Source organism: Siniperca chuatsi, linkage group LG13 (assembly GCF_020085105.1).
Source record: "Siniperca chuatsi isolate FFG_IHB_CAS linkage group LG13, ASM2008510v1, whole genome shotgun sequence".
NCBI classification, from domain to species: Eukaryota; Metazoa; Chordata; class Actinopteri; order Centrarchiformes; family Sinipercidae; genus Siniperca; species Siniperca chuatsi.
Genome location: NC_058054.1, coordinates 25,279,001 through 25,297,593, shown reverse-complemented (window position 1 = coordinate 25,297,593; position 18,593 = coordinate 25,279,001). Strand labels below are relative to the sequence as shown.

General features: G+C 42.7%; 1 protein-coding gene across 1 annotated transcript; it reads left to right on the top strand.

The window, feature by feature from the left end:
• The first annotated feature begins 2,808 nt into the window (after positions 1–2,808).
• LOC122886715 lies at positions 2,809–5,803 on the top strand. The gene is given in 2 exon segments (XM_044219244.1): positions 2,809–4,916; positions 4,918–5,803. Coding segments are annotated over 2 exon segments (2,991 nt in total). The 3' UTR covers positions 5,801–5,803.
• Positions 5,804–18,593: the final 12,790 nt, after the last annotated feature.

The following is an 18,593-nucleotide window of genomic DNA, read 5'->3' as shown; positions in this document are numbered from 1 at the left end:
CGAAACAGATAGAGAAAGGCAGTGAAACCACATTCAGTAAGCACCACACCTTTACTTTGCCCCGAACCAGGCAGGTCAGGAGGCAGGAACATTACAGCTCTTTGCCCACATCACAGCGGAAGCTGGAAAAACGTCTGGAAATCCCAGACCACTCTCAACTGGCTCCCCAAATGTGGTTTGGGGAGCCACATTTGTGTGGTTTTGTGTTCCAAACCACTCCTGTGGTTTGGAAACAACCACAGGAGTATGCGGCCGATCAGACCACAGAGCACTACCAGCCAGGTCGCTGCCCAAACTCATCACCACATCATCAAGTGGAAACGCAGGGCACACCCCGACAGGAAGAATGCCCTGTACCAGCTCACAATCCAGCGCAATATTATGGCTCGGCCCAGGAATTAAACCCAGCTCCATACCCCGCATCAGCACAAAATCACGCATTTCTGTCTCTGGTGAAAAGGGCAGAACTGATTCCACAATAAATAATTGTTTAGCCCCCGTGTCACGCAACAGCTTAATCAGAACACGCTTTTGTGAGAATTAAAAATTTTAATGAAGGTTGCTTGCCTATTATATTAATACCATGTTGAAACTTTTTTTACACATATACACACACACACACACACACACACACACACACAGGGCATGAGGTTTAACAATTTAAAGTGTTGTCCTGCAGACTGCTGACTGCAGGGAAAAGTTGATTAGCTGTTGCAAACAGGCTTACACTTATACAAAGAAACAGGGATATCAGAAAGAACATCATGTACTGAGGACAGTATGTATTGTAATGACCATGAGAGAGGAAAAGTATCAGTTTTGGGGAACGAAGCAGAGACTTTAGCAACTTACAAACAGAGGAAGTGTAGGATTCCTCCACTAGGGCGCTGTCTCCACACGAAGGGTGGAATCGTGTGCCTAGAGGCTGGGACCAGCCTGTGCACCACCGAAGGGAGAGCTAAGTCTAAACCACAGCTCCTCCCCACCTCTGTAGAAACCTATCAGATAGTTGTACATTTTCATTTAAAACTCTGTGTAATGTTAAGAATAGCATTCTTTTTTAGGATGATGGCTACAGATAACAGCTTGCTGACTGTGGTTTTCTGAATAGAAAAGATCCTTGTACAAGATGCTTTTGATCCTCCAATTCTTTAATAAATGCCAAATTAAGGAATAACTTCTCTCCAGACTTTTCTTTTGCAAATAAACGAACGCGCTGACAAATTTGGTGACCCTGACGCGATTTGCTGAGGAAGAAAAGGAGAAAATTCGATGCTGTCCACTGCTGAGGTTTTTCCGCTGGGACCGGCTGTGTGTTTCTGGACTCCTCGTCACTCACCGGGCGCCCTCAAAGAAAAGGTAAGCAGAAACCTGTTGTTAACAACCAAATTCTGTGCATTGACTGATACCAAATTAAAAGTGAGTGAGGAGGAGGTAAGGAAATTACAGTCTAAATCTTATAATATAAATAACTATATTGAGCAAACAATAAGTGACTGGTGAATTGGAGAATCAAAAGTTAAGGCCAATATAGGGTTTGAGTCCCTAAGGGTTGGAGTCCTGTGAGTTATACTCACAAAGTACCAAAAACTTAGGGTTAGAGTCCCTAAGAAAACAGGGTTAGAGTCCTTGAGGGTTAGAGTCCCGTGAGTTTTATCACAAAGTACCAAAAATTAGGGTTAGAGTGAGTAAGAGACATTAATGACTTATTTGGGGATTTGTGTGTATAATAATATTGAGTGCATGTGTCATTAATGTATGGGAGGTAGATATTAAAAGGGGAATGAATGTGAAACTGGGTTAAAAATTAAATAAATAAATAAATTTAAAGGTGCACTAAAAAAAAATTTAAGTATTTTTTTTGGGAATAAAGCGAACAATTACTATTGGGAATGAAGTGGTATCACTATAAAAGCAAATAAAACTAAACAGAATAGTAATAATAAGACAAAATAATACTTTTTTAAATTTAAATTGACTTTATGGTGAAATAGTATAGTATCTTAATAGAAAATATAGTTACATGTGTTGAAAATTGCTATGTGTTTTAAAAAAAGCAATGTTGAGAATCGCAATGTTGGTGGATTTGTGAAATTGAGCAGTGTAATGTTGGGTTGTTCTCATGGACATGAGTGACTGGGGAGACGTGCCATGCCTCTTGGGTAGATTGCCAACTGTGTCTTACGAAGATATTGTGTGTTAACATTAAGTGACGAGCCGGTCACATCTCGGCCTCCTCCTGTTGTTTTGACATTAGAAGAACGTGTAGCTGCATGTGAGAAGACACTAATAGGGTTAGGAAAGTTGTGGATTGTGTAGTTTATGGTTGTAAAGTTGTGGATTGTTTAGTTTATGGTTTTAAAGTTGTGGATTGTTTAGTTTATGGTTTTAATCTTAAGATACATTGGTTTGGGTTGTATGATCTATTTGAAAATATTAAAAGGACACCTGAAGGTGTGTGTGTACAAATATAATGGGAGATCAGCCTATGAGTTTGGGCCAGTTAAAGGCACATGTGATACAGAAGCTAGAGGGAAAAGTAGGTAAAAAAGACAAGGGACAGACAAAGAAAGCAGTGGACAAGTTGTGGGAGAAATGGGAGAGACAGGGTCTCCTCACCAGCAACCAGGAAGCTGAGCTGCCCACCCTTAAGTGATGATCATGTGCATGGTGACTGCTGCAGCTGCAAATCATAGAGAAGCCCTTTGTGATTGGGAGACAGCAGGAAGCCATAAATGGGGATTGGCATATAGGAGACTGGAAAAAGCTAAAGACAGAGATGTGACCACCACAGCCATTTGTGCAATAATGACAGCAGCAGGCAAGAGCCAGGGGAAGGCGGAGAGAAAAAAAAGGGAGGGGTCAGTAGCAGCCTCACCAACAACAACTGTGCTGCCAGTTTCCCCATCAGCACCTCCAGAGAAAGGGGATCCACCCAGCCAACTATACCGCTCCCTACCGGAAATTGACCCTCCCCCATACCATACACATCACAGCTCTGAGAAACCCTCCTCTCCACCAGTGCAGGCCCCTGTGGTGCTTGTAAAAGGAGGACAACTGGACATCGAAGCACCAAACGATGAAATGGCCAAAGCCTTCCACAAAGAAGCGGCAGGAGCCATAGGAACACTGACTAGACTCATGGAGCACTCCATGAGCCGAGTGGATGATTTGACATCAGCTGTAGCTGGTCTCTCTTTAAATCAGAGCAATAGCTCTACCTCTGAGCCTCCTGGAGCTGTGCCCACTTCAGCCACACCATCATATGCCGCCTCCAGAGGCACATCAATAAAAACTAGGGATTCAGAAAAAGGAAGTTTAGCCTCCACCCGCACGGGGACACCGAACCCCCCTCCCTTGGTGGATGAACCACAGCTGACCTATGGAGAACAGTGGGATGGAGGGATAAAAAAGGGAGGGTTAATGGAGAGAAAAGGACTGGGGGGGCAGGACTCCGATAGCGAGGACGAGCATGACAAGAAGAGAAGGGAGATGAATAATCAACTCCTCTGGACCATGGGTCATGATCCTGATGGATGGGTGGAGACTCCAATCCAGAGAGTGGCAGGTGTGCTTACAGGCCAATTTGAAGGACACCTGACTCCCACAGAGATGCCACAGGAGTCTAGACGACTTCCAACATCTCATGGACACACCTATGATTTACGAGAAAAAAAAAAAAACAAGGTAAACTACACCCAGATGCCCCTACTCGTGGCTGGGAATGGCGCACCAGCTTATGTCCCTTTCGCACATAGAGACATGGATGGATTGATGGGAAAACTGCCTCCTCTAGCTGGAGGAGCAGAAGACTGGATTGCAACATTGGAAAGCCTCACAATGGGAGAAACTCTTTGTGCTGGAGATATGAGAGCCCTCCTGGGAAGAGCAGAGGGGGTACAGGTTGCAAAGAAGTTACTTAAGATGGCAGGAATACGATCTGTGGATCCTGATCACATGCCATTCAACACCTTCAGGAACCTACTGTGGGGTGTCTTAAGACAAGAATATCCAACTGACAGAAGCATAGACGGAGTAGGAGATATCAAGATGAACCCTGGAGAAGCAATGCTGGAATATTTGAAGAGAGCAGCCAAACTGTGGGCACAGCATACGGGAGCCAGACATGATTCCAGCGACGCTATACAGGCTCTGTGGAAAATGCAGTTTGTGAAGGGGCTGCCGGAAGAGGTGCAGAAAGCGCTGGTGAGCGTGGTAGGACTCCAGAAAATGACTTACAAGCTATGGGTGGCAAACCTGGAGCACCACAACCGCCAGTATCTGGCCTGCAAAGGCCAAGAGGAGGAGGAACTGAAGGCTCTCTCTAAGAGGCTGTTACGCCGCCAAGTGGCAGAAAAAGAGGATGAGGTTAACAGGAACAAAAGTAAAGCCAAACAGATGGTAGCCACCCCTGTTGTTCCAGATGGGAATTGGCAACAGGAAGTGACCAAGGCCGTAACTGAGGCCATTAAGGCTCAGTTGCCGTCTGCTGGACCAGCGCCCCCTGCAGATCAACCACAGTACTACCGCAGTCCTCCATATCCCCAACCAGGATATCCCCAGCCAGGCCCACACTGGGGGGTGGGGGGGGGCAGAGGAAGAGGGAGAGGACACATGGGAGAACCCCGCCCCTGCTACCTATGTGGACAACTCGGACATTGGGCCAGAGACTGCCCTAGAGGAGGAGGAGGTTCCCAAGCTCTGCAACAACAACAAGGCCAATTTCATCCCAGAGGAGGAAGGGGAGGGCCAAGAGGAGGAGGTTCCACAGCTGAAGCCTGCCTGACTGCTACACACTCCCTGCTCACACTGCTTGCAGAACAAGGGTACAAGGTCAAAAGAGAAAAGGTGCAAGTTTGCAGACGCATGGTTGTGTTTCTAGGCCGTGAGATCTCTCACGAAGGACACACCCTCACAGAAGTCATCCATCCTGTCACATGGGAAACCAGCCACAGTCCAACAAATGCTAGCCTTTTTAGGCCTGACAGGGTATAGCCGTAACCATGTTCCAGCGTATATGGAGCTCACACAACCCCTGAGAGACATGGTGGCAGAGGTGGGAAATCGCAACCTCACTGGCCACTTGTCATGGACCCAACCAGCTGAAGAGGCTTTCACCCTCACGAAACAAGCACTGGCACAAGCTGCTGCTCTGACATCACCTGACTACACAAAATCCTTCCATCTTGATGTTTCTGAAAAAGCTGGAGTAGTTAATGCTGTGCTTTTCCAGAAAAAGGAGGGAGAAAGAAGAGTGCTAATGCACCACAGCTCCAAACTGGATAATATGGAAACAGGGCAAGCAGGATGTACAAGGTACTTAGCAGCATTGGCAAGAGCAATCACAAAAACAAGCCACATAGTAATGTGCCACGAATTGAAAGTGAACACTGATCATGGAGTAGTGGGATTTTTGGGATCAAGTGCATTCACCTTCTCCACAGCAAGAAAAATGAAAATTTCAGACATTCTGCTGCAACCACATGTCACATACCACACTGAAGGTGTGAACATGGCAAGTGGACTGACCACAGACAATAGCCAAGCGCAGAATTGTGCGGAAAGAGCTGAGAAAGATTTAAGACTCAGAGCGGATCTGGAAACAGAACCTCTGCAAAACCCAGAAGTGATCCTGTTCACAGATGGATGCTGCTACAGAAGAGACAGTGGAAATGTGGCCTCCTATGCTGTAGTAAAACAGGATCCACACACAAAGACGAATCTCACAATAGACCAAGGTCTCATACCACAACCAGCCTCAGCACAGCTGGCTGAAATAGTGGCCTTAACAAGAGAGTGAACATCTACACAGACTCAGCCTATGGACATGGAGCTGTACATGTGGATGGACCGCAGTGGGTCAGAAGGAACTTCCTGACTACAGCCAACACTCCAGTAAAGCACCGAGCACAGCTAGAAAAACTGGTAAGAGCAGTGCTACTGCCTGCAGCTGTGGCCGTGATGAAATGCAAAGGACACCAGAAACTAGACACCAGCATAGCTGAAGGAAATGATGCTGCAGACTTAGCGGCCAAGAAGGCGGGAGGATACACACCAAGGCAGATGTCTGTCACCATTGAACAACTACCAGAACTAACAGAGAAAGACATCATTGACATGCAAGAACAAGCACAAGTATACGAGCAAAGTGAATGGCATCGGAAAGGAGCAACAAAGAAGGAAGGCCTGTGGAGAGCTCATGATGGAAGAATAGTGGCTCCAGCCAAACTTTGTCAGCTACTACTCAAACAAGCACACGGACCAGCTCATGAGAACAAGAAGAAAACACAGAAGAACATTGAAGGATGCTGGTGGCATCCCCACATGACAGCCATAGTGGAAAACTATGTGACAGACTGCTAGGCATGCAATGGACACAACCCTAAGCAGACATACAAGTGCCCAATGGGAAGGTTTCCAGTACCAGAAGCACCATTCCAAGACATCACGATCGACTTCATCGATATGGGTGTGGAAAACAGAACAAAAGGCTACCGTTACTTGCTGGTGATGGTGGACAGATTCACCAAGTGGGTAGAGGCAATACCATGCAAAAAAGAGTCAGCAGATGTAGTAGTAAAATGGTTGAAAAATGAGTTAATACCAAGATATGGGGTCCCGCGTAATGTACGTTCAGATAACGGCTCACATTTCAGTAACAAACAGCTGGGGGAGGTGGAAAAAGCACTGGGAACAACACATAGATTTGGAGCAGTGTATCATCCCACGTCGCAGGGTTTGGTGGAAAGAGCCAACCAGACTCTGAAAAGAAAGATTGCTAAAATCTGTTTTGGCACAAAGCTCAGTTGGGTGGATGCACTGCCTTTGGCGCTTATGTCCATGAGAACCTCCCCAGGGGCCAAGACACACTTGACACCCCATGAGTTGCTGACAGGTAGGCCAATGCCAGGGCCACCCAGGGAGGGAGGTCATATGCCCCCTCTGGATGTCTGGCAGATTGACTGTGACGAATACATGACTGCATTGACTAACTTGACCCGAGTTTTGTGTAAACAGGTAAAGCTGGCCGAACCCGAAGCAACCATCACTGAGACTCCAGCAGTACAGGTAGGGGATTGGGTACGGGTGAAAGTTCACAAGAGAAAGTGGACTGATCCCAGGTGGACAGGACCTTATGAAGTGGTTGAGTGTACCTCACACGCAGTCCAGGTAAAAGGAAAAGCTGGAGCAATTTGGCACCACCTGACACATTGTGTACCAGCCCCACCACCCTCACGCACATTAGCGGAGGTTAGAACTGAATTGGCTGAACACAAGTAAGGGCTCTAAAAGATAAAACTAAGAATTTGACCCAAAGAAGTTGAGAAGCCCTAACTGTCATGGCTGACCCTAGGGGTCGACCGTGGCACCCTTTTCGCCAACCAGGCCTCTGTGGCCTAAGGGGAACAATTTCTTCTCTGTGTTTCCCTCTTAATAGTGATACCCTTGTTATGCTTGGAAATGCAGCAGTTAAGAAATGAAGTAGCGAATGAAACCACCATTGAATCCCTGGTACTCACAACCAAGGCCACACCCTTGTCTGATCAAGTACATCGAGTCAAGAGACGCATTGGTGGAAGGGTCTTCAATGTTGTTCTAGATAAGACAGAACATCAGTGGGTTGAGGGAGCAGTAAACCTTACATGCCCTGAGGGAGTGACAGCATCACTAAAAGTAGACGCCTGCAGCATTATCAGCTGTGGAGGTAATCATGCTGCGTGGCATTGGTCAGACAAATCCCTTTGGAGTCAGGCATTATGGACTACTGCAGCAACAGACTATGGCTATCAAATACAGGGGGTAGACAAGCACAATGATTTAAAAAATAGATTGTCCATAATAAAAGCCAGTCAACCGGCTGGCTGTGAAAAAATGAACTTATACTTACCTTAAAAGATCCAGAACCGGGTGATGCCAGACTGTATACTTTGGGGGCTCATGTCTCTGGCACGGACCCACTAGGTTTAATTAAAATCAATATAATCAAGCCAAACTCCATGCACTTCCCCGTTCAACCCACACCCACGTCTTCAACCGTAGAAGTATACAGGGGCCTGCACGTTACCTATTTGACCAATGTTACCTACGATGATAAATTAGCTTTAGAAACTGGTTACACAGAGAAAAATGAGTGGTTGGAGTGGGTGAGATATACTGCTCAATCCACAGGTCAAACTGATTGTGTTGCGTGTGCCAAAGCCAGGCCTATCTTGGGCACCATGCCCTTTAGACCTCTAATGATCCTGAAGGCCTACAATGTGTAACTAAATTGTTTAGTTAAGGGTCACATCCCACCAACAGCAAATGTAAAACTTTGGCCTTGCTCTTTCCTCCTGTTGCTAGCCCAGATACACCTCCATCAATCGTTGTATATGCTGGTAATTACACCTGTTTCAGCAGAATAGGGGATGGTACTAATGTAGGTAAATTACCAAGGAGCTACTGTGCAGTTTCTGTAAACATCGCAAACGACTCAGGAAATTTCACTGATTTTTTCAGATTTGCCTAAAAGACTCCCCCATGGCCCTTACCAGCGTATTAAGAGAAGCATTCCAGGAGGTTCATTCGATTCACACGTGTATATAGATGCTGTAGGAGTTCCTAGAGGTGTACCTGAGGAGTTCAAGGCCAGAAACCAAATTGCTGCAGGATTTGAGTCCTTCTTCTATGTTACTATAAATAAAAATGTGGATTGGATAAATTACATTTATTACAACCAACAGAGGTTTGTCAATTACACCAGAGATGCTGTCAAAGGAATTGCGGAACAATTGGGACCAACTTCTGTTATGGCCTGGCAGAATAGGATGGCTTTAGATATGCTGTTGGCAGAAAAGGGCGGAGTTTGCAAAATGTTTGGGGATTTCTGCTGTACATTCATTCCCAATAATACTGCCCCTGATGGAAGCATCACCAAGGCTCTAGCTGGCCTTACTTCCTTGTCTGAAGAGTTGGCTGAAAATTCAGGCATCAACGACCCGTTCAGTAATTCGGCAAATCATTATTTTGGTAAATATAAGGCCCTCTTCATGTCACTAATTGTTTCCTTTGCTTGTTTCGCAGCCATTTTAGTGTGCTGTGGCTGTTGTTGCATCCCCTGCTTACGTGCATTGATCAACCGTCTCATTATCACTGCTCTTACCAAAGAGAAAGACCCTCCGCCTTACCAAATGCCCCTGTTAGGTGAAGCTTTGGAGTCAGATGAGGAAGAAGAGTTACAGGAGGTACAGGTAGATGGGGACGGGGATTGTAGTGTGTAATTGCATCATTTTGATTGAGTTTACACCTTAAAAGGTGTAAAAGGAGGGATTTGTGAGAATTAAAAATTTTAATGAAGGTTGCTTGCCTATTATATTAATACCATGTTGAAACTTTTTTTACACATACACACACACACACACACACACACACACACAGGGCATGAGGTTTAACAATTTAAAGTGTTGTCCTGCAGACTGCTGACTGCAGGGAAAAGTTGATTAGCTGTTGCAAACAGGCTTACACTTATACAAAGAAACAGGGATATCAGAAAGAACATCATGTACTGAGGACAGTATGTATTGTAATGACCATGAGAGGAAAAGTATCAGTTTTGGGGAACGAAGCAGAGACTTTAGCAACTTACAAACAGAGGAAGTGTAGGATTCCTCCACTAGGGCGCTGTCTCCACACGAAGGGTGGAATCGTGTGCCTAGAGGCTGGGACCAGCCTGTGCACCACCGAAGGGAGAGCTAAGTCTAAACCACAGCTCCTCCCCACCTCTGTAGAAACCTATCAGATAGTTGTACATTTTCATTTAAAACTCTGTGTAATGTTAAGAATAGCATTCTTTTTTAGGATGATGGCTACAGATTAACAGCTTGCTGACTGTGGTTTTCTGAATAGAAAAGATCCTTGTACAAGATGCTTTTGATCCTCCAATTCTTTAATAAATGCCAAATTAAGGAATAACTTCTCTCCAGACTTTTCTTTTGCAAATAAACGAACGCGCTGACACTTTCCACTACCAACTGAGCACACAAAAGCGTCACCAGAACCAGCTTTTGGGTCCACACACACATGGTTCTCTTTCTTGTAGAGCACAGCATAGCTGGAGTATGCGATGGAAAATGACGCTTCACTTTTGACTTTGGAAGGACCACTGTCCACTGTTAATGACCCTCCCCACGGCAGTAATTACAGGCTCTGGCACCCTCAGGTCGGCCCGTAAATGCTTATGTGAGGGACCAGGCGTCTACATTTTTTCACCACCGTGGGAATAACCAGTTATCATCCCCATTTTTTCCCCCAATCCCCCCAGAGTGCATCACTGGAAAACTACCTTTCTGCTTCAGCGCAAAATCAGCTATTTTAAGAGCAGTGGAAGGCTTCTGCTCATTTACATAAGTAGAAATGTATTGAGTGACAGCGTTTTTAAACTGCTCTAACACAATCAGCTTACAAAGACTGTCAAAAGCATCAGCTTTAAAAGCTGAGCAACCAATGATGAAAATGGGAAGCCAAATCATGAACTCCACATTTGTCTGTTTATCGCTCTTTACCCAATTCCTGAACATCTGGCAATATGCTTCCGGGACCAATTCGTATACTTTTAACCTAGCCAGTTTCACTGTCTTAATCCAAATCCTCCTTAGCACATACTACTGAATAAGCCTCCTGAGCTCTCCTAATGAGGATGCACTGAAGCATGAGTACTTTGTTTGCGTCGGCAACAGGTTTTAAAGAGAGCGAAAAAAAAGTATCAGGGTCTTGCTCATTAAACTTTGGCACCAAATGTAAATCATCATCAATACCACCCGTTGTAGAGCCAACAGAAGCAGACTCCTCTGCACTAGACCCCCTTGAGCTTCTTCCCTGCCACAATGATCAGCTATTTGCACCAGGTGATTCTTTTTACAGCCATCTACAAACGCCATAGTAGGTGCATCAAAAAAAAAAGCAAGCCTTCATTACAACTTACCGATACAGACAGTAATGTGTTCACCATAAGACACCCACTTGGAGGCACAAATTAACACAGAATTTCTCCCTAACCAAAACTTAACTCACCCCTAGTCTTCATGTGGCAGGTATTTAAGAATTGAAAACCAGCAGACTTGTAAAGCAACCTGCAATAGGCAACCCCACAAAATCATGAAAGTCCCAGAAATCAGGCAGATAGACCAAAAACTGAGGTAGTAAGTCCAAAACACAATAAACACTGGGGAAAGGGCTGGACTGCAAGGCACAGAAACCAAGATGAACTGACAATGAGGGAGTGAAACCACTAAATACTTATGTGAGGGGAGCTAACAAGACACAGGTGGAACTAATTAAGGTGGGGCAAACAATCCAAGTTAGTTAGTTACTGACACCAGAGGAGAGGAGAAATACAAACTAAAACAGGAAACATCGACAGAAAAAATTAGACAAAACTTGAACTAAGGAGCAGAGCAGGACATGATAGTACCCCCCTCCTCCCCTCTAGGGACAGATCCCAGACATCCTATTAACAACAAGTCCCAAAAGTCCAAGTCAAGCTGAGTGGGTGGAGAGGGTCTGGAGGAGGGATTCAGGGGCAAGTGGCCTGGGAGCTGAAGGATGAAGCCGGGGATCTCAGGTGGATTAGTTTAAAATATTCTTTGAAATATGTCATAGGGTTGAAAGCAAGGGCCTACACTAATGAAACTCTGTCCCAAATTACTGAACATGTCACTGAAAAATAGTTTTGTCTCAACTACAACAAAATGGTGAGCCATGCTTTCTAAAACTACCATACACACTTTATTTATTCACATAAGAAAGTAGACACCTTGAGGAATTCAGAAATATATCATATGTTGTATTTTTTTAAATTGATGATAAGAATGCAATGACAAGACAGACTTAAAAAACTGTTCCAATACAGCTGAATTCACCCTACAAGGTGAGATACATTAGAATTATTGCGAAGAAGCAGAATAAAAGTCCTTCAAACGTGGGCTATTTGGCATGCAGAAATCTCTCTGTTCAAATCAGTGGACACACAAGATACATACTGCCACTACAATTATTCTCACTATTATTCCTATCATTATTATTACTATTATTATTATTATATTAATATTACCACTTCCATTACATTATTATTTTAAAATTCTATGTGGAATTTGCATTGTGCTACTGTATGCTCTCTTACCTCCTGCTCTCTCTCTCTCAACCCACAGTGCAAAAAATATGTAATATGTATTTGGTTTATTGACAGTATCAGTTATCTACCATTTAAATTGACATGATCCTAGCTCTGAATTTCACTGTGAACTCAATCTCGGAACCCATTGGCTATCTGACAACATTTTAGCCTCTGGGGGCAACGACCAATATTTCAGGGCTGTTTACAGTCCGATTAGCAATCGCGGAACCCATCGTCTGAGGACGATTTGAATGCAGATACATTTTTAAAAAGCTAACAAAAAGCTAATCTCCAGGGTTCTGAGATTGATAAAAAGATAAATCATCGTCAGACCATAGCCGATGGGTTCCTCTTTTGCTCTCCACACGGACTGTTCACCTGTATGCAACCAACAGACTACAACCGGAAACCAGAATGCTTCTGATACCAAAATCTTGTCCTTTGCCTACAGATATGCAGATATCTGTTTATAGAGATTACTGTGAATTTGAATGGACATGAATGAATAAATTAATACAGCACTGATTCTAACACATATAAAAAAAAAAGTTGGATTGCTTTTTTAATCTTCAACAAAATTACAAGCTGTGGCCATGGCTGCTGTCCTCCCATAATGACCCTAACATAACCATCAAGTTACCCCCAGAATATTTTTACAGGCTAGGTGTCTGCAACAGATTGTTGTTGTGAAGCACAGCAATAGGAGCAGATTTATTGCAGGTCTGTGACTTCTGATTACATTGCAGTCCAAAACCAGAAACCTGCAATAAATCCTACCTTTGTGAAACTTTTTTTTTAAGACTAGGTCAGGGAGGTGTTCAAATGGACTGTAGGATGTGTGTATATCACACATTTGGAGATGAGCCCTCTTAAGGTAGTAGAAAATGCTTTCAAAAATAAAAAGCATGTTTTCAGTCATACAGCCGTGTCATCTGATTAGCTGTTCATTTTGGGCTGCATTGCTCCCAAATATTGTTATATTGTTCTCATCCCAGATTTTTGTTTTGGTTTGCATCTCAATCCAATATCATGCAACAAACTTTACACCCCAAATTATGATTGAGATTAATCAACTCTTCTCTAGGATTTATTGCTGGCCTGTGGTTTTGGATTGCATTATATTTTGCAGGACATTGCAATTTTCTGGTCATTGATATAATGACACTGCTTTATCACCACCTAAACTAAGGAGAGCCAGCATTAGCTAGATGAGTACCATTCTCTGACATCTCCTCTGTGGACTCTGTACCTACATGCTCAGCTCCAGTCTCAGGTTCAGAAGGAGCACCTCTGGGCCTCTGTGATCCTCTGGCTGAAAATCGTCAGACATGGGGTTCTGGTGGATATTTAGCTCCTACACCTCATATGAACCCTGTATGATCAAGGTGCTGTGAGATTTGTTGCTATCCACGGTAGCTAAAATTAGCTGATGGTAAAAGTCAGTCAATCTCTCAATCTGCCCCTTCCCCTAATTACCTACAGACCTCTGTGGTTTTCCTTAGGGTTACGTTCTTATCAGGATAAAGGTGTATTTACACTTATGTATTAATGAATACAGTGGTCTCGCCATAAATTCCTCCTGCTAAGGCATAGTTTTAGTAATTTAGCATAGGTTTTCACCCATTAATAGCACCACCATAACACTAGATAGAATTGTTGTACATTTTCCCCAAAGAGGTGGGACAAAGTTATTGTTTTTCAAGTCACAAGTAAATCCAAAACTCAACACATTCCAAGTCAAGTCCAGGTCGTAAATTTTGTGTTTTGTGTCCTTATGTGCCCTTCACTAAATTTAGTACAATGTTAAAATTTTAAATAGTTACAGTAAATGTAGTAAATTTTGAGAAATAATATGAAAGCCTCTTAATATTTATTTATTACTTTAAAATAAAGGTTATAAGATTAAAAAAAATGATCAGGTGTGCCTTTTTATCTTTTCCCTGTGACACAAGTAGAATCATCTGTTATTTCTGAGAAAATTGAGTCTTTACCTCCGAATGTTATAATCCAATTATCTGTTTTCTCTCTGCTGGTCTGTATTGCCAAATGTACCTTTCCCTCCTGCTTATGCAATGTAACTGGCTGCTGCCAGATTGATCAAAGTATACCCGTTGTCTGCAAGCAATTTTACATTAAGTGGGTTTGCCAGACTTTGATTAAGACCTTCCATCCACCAAGCTTGCACCATCAAACGCTGGGCAAACATCCTGTGAGAGTACAAACTTTTACATCTCCTACATCCTTAAAATTCTTCAGAAACACCTAAAAGATTTACGGACCTTTTGTTCTGATCTTCAAAATGACCTGTAACCATTAACAGAAGTTTCATTGCTGGTCCTCTCTACTCCATGTGCAATAGCCTGAAGCAGATTGTAGAGATCAAGTCATGTCAGCTCGCATTCCTCAGCTTTTTATTTCATTATTTTCAAGACAGGTAGCACAAGCATCCTCTCTACTCCGTGTCCTCAGGATATGATGATGGTGAGTCAATTCCCTGTGCACTTCCATTTTCTACTTGCTCCCTTGTTTCTGACAGTAGTAGCTCTCAGTGTTGCTGTTCGCAGTCTTGGTATCTCCAGTGTCTGTCTCCCTTTAAGTCTGAATTAAGTTTCTTCTGCACCTCTTTGACTCTCCTTCCCTTGCAATTTTGTTCCCTCTCTCCATCTTTCTCTTCCGTTACTTCATTTTCAGTTGAACCCATTCCTTGTCTCATTTCTCTAACTTTCTATATCCTTCCAGTTTTCTTCTTTGTCTCTCTCTTCTAAGTTCCCTTCCTTCCTGCAACTGACTCAACTGTATTGTAATAATTGGATGTCCTGTGATGGGCCTTCGTTACAAGATTGGTATAGAGAAGTACTACCTTTAGAGAACATATACTGAACTTTGCGCAACACCAAGAAAGGTTTTATCAATATATTGCAACTAGTTCTAAGAAGTGCAATCCATCTGGGATAGACTGTCCTCCAAAGGCTGATTGATTGCTTCATTTTTGTACAGTATGTGTTCTAGACTTGTATTCTTGCATTTGAGTGCGTCGTGAATAGGCCTTGTTATTCTTGCAGCTTTTACCTTTATTACCTTTGTTCTGAAAAATGGAAAAGAGAGATGGTTTTGTTTGACTATATTGACTGTTGTGAATGTAAGTGGAAACTCAACAAAAGGACAAAAAAATAAAAGAGAGTGGAGTGAATTGATAATAAAAGTTGGTCACGCTTTCGATGACGGCACGCAATGTACAGTATAATTCTTCCCAATTTGTAGTGTAATTATTTGTGCACCAGTACAGTCCATACCGATACATACATGTAGTTAAAAGGAAACAAGATGTGAAGTTAGGAAATAACGGGAGGAACAATGTAGAAACTTTATAAATCTATGAATTATATTTCCATGCAACCATCCTGCATTAGCAATTTCCATTTAGTGGCAACATTGAGTACTAATGGCAAAATTGTGACATTAATAAGTGCCTATATTATATATTATAAAACTCACATTTAAACTACCTTTAGTCCAGTTTTAGAATCTTAAAGTCGTTTTAGCTGCACCACAATCACCCTCACTCAGAAATATTCACATAATCTCCAACATGATATGATAACTATGATAGGAATGTTCCATCAGTGCAACCAATCACAACATGACAAATTATTGTTTATTGATGTCTTATGTGTCTACATACAGATTGGTTTTATTTAAACAGTGATAAAGTAATGTATGGTAAATGATTCGGTGCAGGGGAACTGTTGACAGCCTGACAGCTGCCTTACTGTAATGTCAGAGCTGAGGATGAATCCACAATGTCCAGAGATCGCTGTCTCTGTCCTTACATTGATGACAGATTGATCACTAAACCTGCTTTCTGAAACAGGGATGTTTGGATATAGTTGTTTTTTATTAACAACTAATAAAAAACAACTACTCTCGGGGTTGTTTGTTGGTCCAAAATTGAGCCACATGATTCTGCGGAAGAACCCATCCAAACGGTTTTAATTTGTCCATCTACATGCCTATGTGTCCGTGTTCCGTGTGGGTTCAGTTCATGGAGCATTTGCATTACAGTCTCCCTTTTAACACAGAGGCCATGTTTCTGCTTTAAAGACAGCCAGTTCTGTATTCAAACATCTGTCCGTGCTCTCATAGCGTGATGTTAAAGAGTAGGCTAGCCATCCTGTCTCGTCAGTCCTAATTCTTTCAAGCATGCTTTCGGGTCCCATGGGAAATTTTAATGTCATGATATGTTGAAAGCATATCAAGAATCAGGCTTCATCATATGTCCTTTGATAAAATATTCTCTTATGATTTCAATCTCCTCTTCCATCCTTTCAAACTCAGTTTAAGATTTGTGCAAAGACACTGCTGAGAGTAGTAGGCTAGGCTAGGCAACACAAAAAGAAAATGACATTAAACTGTCACCAGGGATGCCAGGGTTCTGTCCAATCACAAACAAGAAGTGTTGTCCCTCCTTTTCTGTAATCTGAAATGTCGTTGTGTTTTGTGAAATGTTCTGTTTTGTGAAATGTTGTTGCCACCGTACAAAATGATTATTTGTCCTTTCTTTTAAACTATGGGTAAGATTATCTCATTCTTTGTTACAGTGCCATAAATCCACTTATATACTTAACACTTATATATTTTTACTCTGGCCAGTCGGTGAAATGAACTTCTGCACTAGGCAGCATATTCTCACTTTACCGAATCTATAAAAATAAATCTATGATTCTGAAATTTTTTTCCAAAACTCATACATTTCATAAACATGGTATTGTGGAGTGTATATTCGTGCAGGCTTAGGCCATTGCAGGTATTTTAATACATATTTGTCAGTAGATGCCAGCTCATGTGGCAATAGTGTGTGTGTGTTTGTGTGCTGACAGGCGTGACGCTGATGTGTAAACGGCTGAAGAAATGACTGGGGTGAATGGTCGTCAGCACATACTGAGTGTGTCCACTTGATGAACAATTATCATTCATTACTGCTTGTTGTTAGCCTCTCTCACTCGCTCTCTTACTTTTGCTAACACTCTATTTCTGAACCTCTTCCTCTCCAATTCTCTCCCTTCCTCAATGTCCTTCAGCGATTGGCATGGAGCTGTCATTCTGTCAGCCCTTCATCAGCCTATTGATTCACTGATCCATGGACAAATACTTACATGCCAATTTCTCTCTTTTTCTCCCACACTTTCCTTCTCCCCAGTCCCATCTCTCTCTCTGACTTGTTCTTTAGCTCTAAGTAGTTTTGGCAGTGGGATAAATAATCCATTCTAAACTTTATTTCACTGTGACAAGAAATATTGCTCTTTTAGACTGAGGGAAAAAGTGGTGTGCCAGTGGTGTTTAGAAAGACTGATAAAGTTGGGCAGTGTGGTGTTGCAGATACTCAGAAGTGATCTTCTCATGGCTCAGGGAAAACACAGCCTGATATTCAGACTAAAAAGGCCATTTTGTTTCCACTCATTATTCACTCTGACATTGACTTTATGTTTGTCATTTTCTGTGGTGGAAGATTTGACTTTGCCTAAACTAATCAAATATGCAAATACTCTGACATTGTTTTCCTTCACCACTGAGGCTGTTAGCTAACATACAGTAAGCATAACTTAAGAGTTAAGAGAGTGGCAGTCGATATTAAAAATATATGTAAATATGTGTAGAACAAGACAGGCCTAGGAAAATAATATAGAGAAAGCATAGTCAAAGGTTTCCATGATCCAAAATAAGAATTCCCTCTTCCAATCAAATCCTGTTTACAGCCATGCTAGCAGCTGTGAGACTGTACTTAGGCACACTAGTTCTTTAAACTAAATGCTAATCTCAGCATGCTAACATGCTGGCATTTAGCAGGTGTGGTGTTTTTACCATGTTCTCCATCTTATTTCAGCATGTTAGCATGCTAACATTTGCTAATATGCTAAACACAAAGTACAGTTGAGGTTGATACAAATGAAGCTCAGCGTAAGTTCAATCAGGAAGACTATCTTTATGCTTCATTCATTCACATCTCTCTTCCCGTATGCTCTCACATAACAATCACTTTGACGCCGTGGACAGACTGTAATGTCTGTAAAGCAATGGTGGAGCGACTGAAAGGGTCTAGGCCCGTCTCTTCAATATACCCATTCCTGAAACATGTACAACCTTTGGCGAGAATGTCAACATCGTTTTGACAATAACGCAGAGCCTCCTTCTGAAAATCACCAGGTACCCCAGCGCGTACCACCAGTAAAACTCTTTTTGTTCTACCGTCATCATGCACTCAATGACGTAAGACTGAGGCGACGGGTAGGAGACTATGTAGTTCAAATGGGCCTCGGAGCTAAAACCGTGAGGAAAATAGTCCTTGGTTTTATCGTAAAACCGAGTGCTTTCGACATGTTGGCTAAACACATGGAAAGGATAGTGGGCCAATGTATTTTTGTTTGAAATGTTGATCCGAAAATAA